At 47.2% G+C, this 10,682-nt stretch overlaps 1 protein-coding gene across 1 annotated transcript in view; it reads right to left on the reverse strand.

Annotated features, from left to right (window-relative positions):
- The window catches only part of LOC126095557 (atherin-like), a 60,630-nt gene extending 50,160 nt beyond the window's left edge, over nt 1-10,470 (reverse strand). Inside the window, exon 1 of the mRNA XM_049910335.1 lies at nt 10,296-10,470. Coding sequence (XP_049766292.1) covers nt 10,296-10,470 — 175 coding nt within the window. The remainder of the gene's footprint in view (nt 1-10,295) is intronic.
- Between the last annotated feature and the right edge of the window lie 212 nt (nt 10,471-10,682).

Below are 10,682 nucleotides of genomic sequence, written 5' to 3' on the forward strand. Positions count from 1 at the left end.
GTACACATTTACTCCTACTGGGCAAGGGAGGGTGCTGGTTGAGTTCAGAATTGGGTATAGAATGAACATTCTGGCGCAGACCTTCCAGTGGATCTCGTCTATGTGGGGTTTCCACGTAAGACGAGAGTCCAAGGTTACGCCAAGATACTTGGCGGTTCTGCGCCAGGGGAGTTGGGTTCCGTTTAGGTGAAGGTGGAAGGGGGGGGGGGACGTTGAGGAGGTTCACGCCTTCCGAACCTGCGGGTAATCAGCATAGCCTGCGTCTTTTCAGAGTTGATGGTGATGCGCCAGCGACGGGCCCAGGTTTCTGTGTCGTCTAAAACCCTTTGTAGCCTACGAATGACCAGGTCCTTGTTCGCATTTCTCGTGTAGAAGGCTGTGTCGTCCGCGTACTGTGCAGTGTGCACCAGGGGGGCCGTTGGTGTGTCCCCAGTGTACAGGCTGTACAAGACGGGCCCAAGGACCGATCCCTGTAGCACCCCAGTACAAATACGCCTTTTGGTGGAGGTGGCAGTTTCTACTTTGATGGACAAAGTTCTGTTCGTGAGATAGCTTTTGATCAGATGAACTATACTCCTGGGAAACCCTTGTGTACAACTTGTAGAGTAGTCCTCTATGCCATACTGAGTCAAAGGCTTTGGCTAGGTCGAGTAGCACTATCCCGCAGTAGCCTCTGTGGTTGAAGCCCTCTGTGGCTGCTTCAACCATTCTCATGACCTGCTGTGGGGCAGAGTGGTTCTGCTGGAACCCGAATTGGAAATCCGGCAGAATTTGCTCTATGGTAATATGTTCTTGTATGGGTCTTAGCAGGAGGCGCTCATAGATCTTGCTGAGAGTTGGCAAGAGGCTAATCGGCCGGTAGTGATGCGGGAATAGAGGGTCTTCCCTGGTTTGTGTATCGCGACCACTTCTGCGTGTTTCCAGCAAGCTGGGAACTCGCGTGATCGAGTAATCTCGTTAAGGACGTTCGCGAGGTGTGTGATCGCTGTGGGTGGGAGATTTTTGACTAACTGATTGGTGACAGTCATGTCCTGGCGCCTTTTTTGTAGGGAGCGACCTAATTACTCTTGCCACGTCCTCGGGGGCAAAAAGTATGGTTCGTCCTCTGGGTCCTCCTCAGCATTGAGGAAGACAGCCAGTTGACGACTGACTACCTCTTCATGCTCTTCATCCTGGGGTTCTGCCGCTTGAAACTGCTTCTCGAAGGAGTCGGCGAGGGCGTTGCCCTTCCCAACATGGCTGTAGACCAGTCCCCGCTCGCCGTGCAGTGGCGGCATCCTAGCGCGTCTTTTTGTGAACTGTTTGGTTCCTTGCCATAGTGCATGATCGTCTACTTTGAGAGCTGTGAGGCGGTTTTGCCATTGCTGGTGTCTGTGCTCATTGAGCGCTACCTTCAGTTCTCTCTGTAGACGATTGAGCAGCCTCCTGGTGGCCTGATTTCTGGTGATCTTCCACTCTTTTTTCACTCTGTTCTTATGTTGAATTTGAGCTAGCGAGTGTTCCGGGAACTGTATTTGCGGCGGTGGGCCATCCCTTTGTGGAGGGGTGGCCTCTTCCGCTGCCTGCAAGATGATGCCTGTTAAGTCTTGTAGCGCTTGTTCTACTGTTTTGACAGTAAGTGGCGGAGCGCGAGCTATACCAGAGGCGAAAGTTTCTCGGTATCGCTCCCAGTCTGTACGTTTGTAAGACGTCTGGTACCGTGGGAGTGCTACTCATTCTCCCACATCGACTTCTAGGATCACTGGGTTGTGGTCGGAGGACTTTTTGTTGATTGTCCTTCCGGTCACAAATCCTGCGATCCTCCTATTGAGAGGAAAATGTGTGGGCTCGACCGGACCCCATGTTTCGAAGTGGTGGATGTGCCCTAGTTGTTGCAATTTGGCGCCTGCTCTGGAGGTTACTCTAGAATTCCAATCAGGGTGTTTGGCATTGAAGTGGCCCACTATTATGAGTTTGCCTTCAGTTTGCCGTAGAGCAGCTATGTCTCCCTCGTCTATCTGGTCTTGTGGCGGTCGGTAAATTGCAACAATTGTTAGGGGTCCGGTGGTAGTGGTTACTTTCAATGCCACTGCTTCGATTTTGTTGGTAGCTGGTAAGAATACTTGGTGGTGGGGGATCCCTCTTTTTATGTATATGGCCACTCCTCTGCCTTGGGTTGGCCTGTCTTTACGGTAGCTAACGTAGTTTGGAACTGTCGCTTTTATTCCCAGTTTTAGGCGGTTTCCCCCATCATGCATATGTCGATGGAGAACTCCTTCATGAGTTCTCTGAACTCGACCTCTTGATTAACAATGCCGTCTGCGTTAAAGGCGCACATTGTCAGGCCTTGGATGTTTGGTCGTCTATCCATGATGGGGTTTTGAAACTACTGAGGAAGTCGCAGAGGATAGCGACTGCTGGACTGCTGCCTGAAGGGCAACGAGGATCTGTGTGTTCTGCCTCTGGACCTCCCTGAATTCCTTCATCATATCCATGACGAGGTACATGGTCTGCTCCATAATGCCTAACACCTGATCCGAGGGTGTGGGCTGTGTGTGGGGTTCCCTAGAGCTTTCTCTGTCATGGTGGACCTTGTCGTTGTTGCTATGTGTTTCCCGGTGTTGTTCTTGTGATGGTGTCTGGTGTTGTGGTGATGGGGCTACGTTTCCATGTCTTCTCGAAGGAGAAACCACTTCCGCGTACGTTGCCCTTGGTGTGTCCAGTCTTGGTTTTACCCAGGCCTTGTCTGTGTGTGTTGTGTTTTGTTTCCTTGTGTGACTGGTTGGGTTAGTGGTGTTTTGTTCGCATGCATGGGGGGCGGCCTTGGCGCCCTTTGCCTGCTGTGAGTGTCTTTTGTGAACCTCACAACCTTGGTAACCCACTGTGTGGTTTTTACCACACAGCGCGCACCTTATTTGTGGGTCCGTGTGTTTTAGTGTGCATGTCCTTGTGTCATGGGCGTCGGCGCATTTTCTGCACCTCACTGCCATGGTGCAGTGTGCTGCAATATGATTAAGGCCCTGGCACCCGAAGCACTGCACCGTCTTGTTTTTTGCAGTGCAGTGGTTCAGTGGTAACAGGGACAGCCAGGATCGTCTTTATTTCCCTCTTGTTTTGCGTGATATCTGGCAGTGTGACCTGATATAGTGGCCATTTGCTCCCTATGTTGCCCATCTGCTGGACCGCCTTGACGACGTACCCCTGGGCAGTCAAGTCTGTTTTGATCGCCTGGGGGGACAGTCGCCTCGGGAGGTCTCGGATCACAATGTTTTTGTTTCGTGTCTTTGTTGTGCTGAATGTGTAGTGGTGTATGTTTTTGTTGTTAAGAAGTGTTTTGATTGTGGTGTAGGCCGGCCAGTGTGGCCACGCGGTTAAAGGCGCTACAGTCTGGAACCGAGTGACCGCTACGGTCATAGGTTCGAATCTTGCCTCGGGCATGGATGTGTGTGATGTCCTTAGGTTAGTTAGGTTTAATTAGTTCTAAGTTCTAGGCGACTGATGACCTTAGAAGTTAAGTCACATAGTGCTCAGAGCCATTTGAACAATTTTTTTGTGGTGTAGTGTTCAAAAGTTCAATAGTCGGGATATCGTCGGTCGCGGGTTTATATCTCTGCTGGACTGCTCTCCGCTTTCCGTGGACGGCCAATCACGCACCCGCGGAATTGCCCGATGCGCCTGGATCGGCCGGTTGGGGGGGGGGGGGGGGGGGGGACGCGCGCCCGGGGTTTGAGTCTCGGCGTCCGTCTCTGTCTGCTCCGTCCGCGGCCCTCGGTGGAACGGAACGTTTTTCTCTGATTTTCCTGATTGCAGGCTCCCAGGCTGTGCTGAGATGGTAGCCACTGTCGCGGTTGATTAGGTTGTCGTGTAACCGTATTTCTATGGTTGTAATCTTTCTTGAAAGTAAACGGATAGCTATAGAACATTAAATTGTAAAGCCTAGTTTACACGACGACACTAGGTTGCAGGCAACTATGTTACTGGCCACTGCGCATGCGCACTGCGCCTTTGCGCAACTCGTTGGTGAAACTAAACACTTTCGGCGTGTTCCAACTTTGGCGACACTAGTTGCATGAGTTTTGAGGTTATGTGTGTTCGAGGAGTGTAGACAAACTGAGATATGAATTGGGGAACGGAGAATAATGTTTGCTTCTTGGACATCTATGCTTTGCATATGTATTTGTGGGATTTCAGTGATGCCGATTACAAAAATAAGTAACATATTGCTGCTCCTGAGACCGTCATGTGCGATCAGAACATAGATGGTTTGACAGTATCTGAGCCGCAGGGAAAAACTTGTAGAGTTAGGAGCACATATACAACTGAATCAAGAAAAATTCAAGCGAGTATTTCTAGATGTGGCAATGCTCTCATCTACAAGACTAAAATCTCGTCGTTAGAGTTGGCCGACTCTTTGTTAAGGGGGGTATGACTCAAACGGGCCGTCTTGGAGCAGGAGAGACACCACAGGACTTCTTGATGTCCACTGTCTATACTTTTACGAATAAATTCATAAAACTTTGTCAGCATAACCAGGAAAGATTCAGGATTCACAATCATAGCAGTGGAAGTTCAAAAAAATAACAAAATAATTTTTTTTACGTGTGAAAGTTCATCATTTTTTCACTTCTATCGGATGCGTTTGTTGCTATAGGTACACGTTCCTCCATAAGTAAGAGAGATTCTTCGATGAATTTTGCACAGCATACAAACCATAATTACAGGTGTATGAAACTCTACAAATTATTTAATTTATGAAAAAATGAACGTGCTGTTACATTTTAAACTTCATGTTTAGAAAAACTCAAATTTTATCGTTAATTATCTCAATTTCTACCACAGTTTTCAATAGATTTGGAAAATTCTAGAGTTTCATACACCTGTAATTATGGTTTGTATGCTATACAAAATTCATCGAAGCATCTTCCTTACTTATGAAGAAAAGTGTACCTATAGCAACAAATGCAGCCAATGATAAGTGAAAAAAGGTCAAATTTCAAATGTAAAAAAGATTATTTTCTTATATTTTTGAACTTCCACTGCTATGAGTGTAAATCCTGAATCCTTTCTGGCCGCTTTGAGAAAGTTTTATGAATTTATTCGTAAAAGTATAGACAGTGGAAAATAAAATGTCCTCTGGTGCCTCTCCTGTTCCAAGTCGACCCGTTTGACCTCCTATCCCCCTTAAGGAATATTGTTGACAGGAGGGGAGGCTACACAAATCAAGAAGCTGCATTCTTTATTCAATACTCATCTATTTAAAACGTCCCGGCGGTGATCCCCATTCACATATGTTAAGAGTTTTGAAATATTGTCACAGTACAGATCTATCTGCAAGAGAATAGTTTGCAAACCATTCTCTTCTTAATGCACCCTGCTTCGAATAATTATTGCTGTTAATGTTAATAATTATTGGTGTTAATGAAAAAGTGTCATCACCAACCAAAAACCGCATCTTATAACGTGCCGAGTTTTCTCGATTGTAATGCACGCAATATGATACGTAATTTCAGTTCTGGCATCAGTGCTTCGTGCATTACAGTATCTTCATTCCTTATCGCATAATGAACTCTATTTAGAAGAAACATGAACAGTTCTGGTGACATTCTAAGATAACTGGAAGAACTTCTTGGGTGTTCCATTATAAATTATTTCAGCAAGGATGCTGTGCAGCCGAGCTGACATGTGTTCTTCATACATTCACAAATCGAAACACGTTTCTTATTTTTTTTCTTATGCAGCGATTCCACGCAACAAGCTTTAACTCCATCACAGCTCGTGCGGCGTGCAGCTGCCAAAACTTTCATTTCAGACGCGATTCAGAGACCCTCAAAACGACGAAACTGTAGTGTATATTGGTGAAAGCGAGGGTGCCGACAGTTAGTTTTACGTGTGTAGCAACGCAGAGAATCAATTCGGATCCGTCAGAAAACTATGCCGCTGATATTTGCAGAGCAGTACGTCGCTTAATTGGCGTCGCGCATCGCACATCGCCAAAATGTAAGGGTTCTGCCTGCGGCTGCGAGCGTGTTTTCGCGTGACGTCACGGACGCTTCGATGATTGACGAAAGGAACTTTTCAACGTTTATGGCATTTGTTGGTTTAGAGGAAGTTTTCGACACTGCAAACTGGAATACAATCTCTGAAATTCTGAATATGGCTGGGCGAAAGACAGGATGCAAAAGGTTTGTACAACATGTACAGAAACCACACTGGTATTAGAAGTCCAATTATATGAAAGGGGCGCTGCTGCTACGGTTGCAGGTTCGAATCCTGCCTCGGGCATGGATGTATGAGATGTAGATGCCCTTAGGTTAGTTAGGTTTAAGTTGTTCTAAGTCTAGGGGACTGATGACCTCAAATGTCCATCTTAAATTAAACTGTAGGTTCCCTTTCCCCGGTTGGATAACTGGGATAGATTAGGGACTTTCACGACCCCACTGAGGCTCACGAAATTATTGTTGTTATAGCAAAAAAATTGTAGTTACCGCAGAAGCTGTTTATGTATAAGTAGAATCGAAGACAACCTTGTAGTTCTACACAGAATCTGGGAAAGGCGAAAAATGAATATCAGGGAAGAAACGGAACTTTTCATTCATAATACAAAATATGTAGATAGTATTCTTACTGATATAGTCGAATTCAAAAACTGAAAATTCTTCTGTAGCCTAAAGTCGGTTCTAATGCAACAGACTTAAGCCATGCCGATGTAATCAAACGACAGCCAGACTGAAGTATCGTGAACATCGCTGTCAAATGCGATAATCGATACTCATCCACATGCTGCAGGGCCGTATATTGTATTAAGTATACAGTGTTTACATGTGAGTAGAAAAATTTGTGCAGTCAATTACGCCAAAAAACAGTGACGGAATAAATAGTGCAGTAGTGTAATGTTACACTGTAGCTCCACCAGTATAGCAAAGATCAAAAACGGAGCCTTGGGACGCCAAAATCGCAAGTCAACAACAGTCAAATAAAAAAGTGCATCACACTTTCGCAACGGAATAACCGATGCAATGTTCCCTCATCTCATACAGGCTGTGCTGTTAATCACAATGAAACACGAGACACATCTCCATACCAACACAAGACATCACTGGACATCATTTTCTGGTCAACCACTGCCCGCCCCACCCACCTCCAAATACCGCAACAGACACTCTTGCAGCAAACAGTAAACGAACAATTCTTTGTTAATTTAGTTTAAGACAGTTTATTTTTAAGTAACAGTTTTCTGTATGTATAGATGTCTAAAGATGAGCAGAACATGCTCGAAACGTGTTGCAGTACTTCAAATTAAACATAAAACAAATAAATGTGATTGGTAGCAGGAAAAACAAATAAATAACATTTCTTGGTGAATGAGATTTTCACTCTGCAGCGGAGTGTGCGCTGTTATGAAACTTTCCTGGCAAATTAAAATTGCGTGCAATACCGAGACTCGAACTCGGGACCCTTGCCTTTCACGGGCAAGTGCTCTACGAACTAAGCTACCCAAGCACGACTCACACAGTTTCAATCTGACAGGAAAGTTTCATAACATCGCACGCTCCACCGCAGAGTGAAAATCTCATTCTGGAAACATCCCCCAGGCTGTGGTTAAGCCATGTCTCTGCAATATCCTTTCTTCCAGGAGTGCTAGTTCCACAAGATTCGCATTGAGCTTCTGTGAAGTTTGGAAAGTAGGAAACGAGGTACTGGCGGAAGTAAAGCTGTGCGGACGGCGTCTGAGTCGTGCCTGGGTACCTTAGATGGTAGAGCACTTGCCTGAGAAAGGCAAAGGTCCCGAGTTCGAGTCTCCGTCCGGCACACAGTTTTAATCTGCCAGGAAAGTTTCAGCATTTCTTGCTTTTTACTCATGTCAAACTGAAGCGTTGTAATATGTTTTTCCTGTGGATGCATGATCTTGCTGTCAACAAATACCTTTGCAGATAACTGTCTTTTTACGGCTAGATGACTTCGGTCAGTTCACAACAAAATATAAAATTAATATTATTGTGGAACAGAAATAATATGTGTTTCTCTTTTTAATAGGCCTAAGTTCCTCCAAGTACCGGCTGCGTAATCTATAAACGTAAATTACGACAACCTACATAGCAATATTTTACCACAGTAAAGAAGCCACAGGAAAAACCTTGTCACGTGGCCTGTTATAAATAATTTTACGATAACAGAAGATGGTGTGAAAATATAAACCTATAATAAATAATTACACAGAGTTGTTGGACCTCCTTTTTCCCGGGCGTAGTGCAGCAGCTCACCGTGGAATGTAGTCAACAAGTCGATGGAAGTTCCCTGCAGAAATACTGAGCAATGCTGCACCTATAGACATCCCTTATTGCGAAAGAGTTGTCGGCGCAGGATTTTGTGCACGAACTGTCCTCTCAATTGTGTCCCACGAATGTTCGATAGCATTCATGTTGGGCGACCTGGGTAGCCAAATCATTCGCTCGAACTGTCCAGAATGTTCTTGAAACCAATCACGAACAATCGTGGCCCGGTGACATGACGCATTATCATCCATAAAAATACAAATGGGGTCAATTGTTTGAGTTGGACCGTAGGACCAAGTCCAGTCCATGCAAACACAGCTCGCACCATAATGCAACCAGCATTAGCTTGTACAGTGCTTTGTTAACAATCTTGGTTCCGTGGTTTCTTGTGGTATGCGCCAAACTCGGACGCTACAATCAACTTTTAGTAACTGCAATCGGGCCTCTTCTAACCAGCCCACCGTTTTCCAGTCATCTAGGGTTCAACTGATGTGGTCACGAGCCCAGGAAAGACCCTGCACGTAAGGTCAATCTTTTAGCAAAATGGCTCTGAGCACTCTGGGGCCGCGCGGGATTAGCCGAGCGGTCTCAGGACTGTGCAGCTGGTCCCGGCGGAGGTTCGAGTTGGTTGGTTGGTTGGTTCGGGGAAGGAGACCAGACAGCGAGGTCATCGGTCTCATCGGATTAGGGAAGGACGGGGAAGGAAGTCGGCCGTGCCCTTTGAAAGGAACCATCCCGGCATTTGCCTGGAGCGATTTAGGAAAATCACGGAAAACCTAAATCAGGATGGCCGGACGCGGGATTGAACCGTCGTCCTCCCGAATGCGAGTCCAGTGTCTAACCACTGCTCCACCTCGCTCGGTGGAGGTTCGAGTCCTCCCTCGGGTATGGGTGTGTGTGTTTGTCCTTAGGATAATTTAGGTTAAGTAGTGTGTAAGCTTAGGGACTGATGACCTTAGCAGTTAAGTGCCATAAGATTTCACACACATTTGAACATTTTTTGAGCACTATGGGACTTAACATCTGGGGTCATCAGTCCCCTAGAAGTTAGAACTACTTAAACCTAACTAACCTACGGACATCACACACATCCATGCCCGAGGCAGGATTCGAACCTGCGACCGTAGCAGTCGCGCGGTTCCGGACTGAGCGCCTAGAACCGCTCGGCCACCACGGCCGGCTTTGAGCAAAGGCACTCGCGTCGGTCGTCGACTGCCATAGCCCATTAACGCTAGATTTCGCCGCACTGTCCTAACGAATATCTTCGTCGTACGTCTTTCATTGATTTCTGCGCTTACTTCACGCAGCTTTGCTCGTCTGTTAGCACTGACAAATCCGCAAACGCTGCTGTTCTCGGTCGTTAAGTGAAGGCTGTCGGCCTCTGCGTTGTCCGTGATGAGAGATAATGCCCGAAATTTGGTATTTTTGTACACTGTTGACACTGTGGATGTCGAAATATTGAATTCCGTAACGATTTCCGAAATGGAATGGCTCTTGTACGTAGCTCGAATCATCACTCCGCGTCCAAAGTTGGTATCCGTCGTGAGGCCTAATGACGTCGGAAACCTTTTCAGACGAATCACCTGAGAGCAAATGACAGTTCCGCCGTTGCACTGCCCTTTTATATCTTGTGTACGCGTCACCACCGCCATCTGTATATCTGCATATCGCTATGTCATGACTTTTGTGACAGTGTATTTAAACAAGAAAATGGTTCAAATGGCTCTGAGCACTATGGGACCTAACTTCTGAGGGCATCAGTCCCCTAGAACTTAGAACTACTTACACCCAACTAACCTAAAGACATCACACAGATCCATGCCCGAGGCAGGATTCGAACCTGCGACCGTAGCGGTCGCGCGGTTCCAGACTGTAGCGCCTACAACCGCTCGGCCACCCTGGCCGGCTTTAAACAAGAGCTCTCAGCGATTTTTAAATATTAATTTTTGATGCCAGAACTTCCTATGCAACTTTCTTTTGGTTTGTGGTAGGAGCTGCACGTATCTCGAGATGCCTGCAGTCTGCTCGAACCAGGACGCTCACCCAAGTTCGTGTCGCTGCTGAGACGCCACACCCCTTCCGCGGCGCAGCGTCGCGAACCGGCCGGCTGTTTGTTTTGTGGCGACATTCCTGGGCGGCAGGCGGGGCTCTGGCGGCAGGTGACAGGACGGCCGCTGCCAGCGCTCACAAAACAAAGAAGCGGCGGCGTGGGCGGCATCTCGGCGTCTAGCGGCTGGAACCGGTCCGGCCCCTGTAACACAATACGGGATTCCGGGCAGGCGCGCCATCAAAGGCTGCCGACACCCATCTCGCTGCGCCCAGATCCCAGCCGCTGCACGGATCGCTCTGCCCCTCACTGCAGCGCTCGCAGCGAAATCACGAGTTACCGCCGCACGCGCACACGCGGTGGCAGGCGTTCTCTGGCCAGCT

The sequence above is a fragment of the Schistocerca cancellata genome, chromosome 8 (genome assembly GCF_023864275.1).
Source record: "Schistocerca cancellata isolate TAMUIC-IGC-003103 chromosome 8, iqSchCanc2.1, whole genome shotgun sequence".
NCBI lineage: Eukaryota > Metazoa > Arthropoda > Insecta > Orthoptera > Acrididae > Schistocerca > Schistocerca cancellata.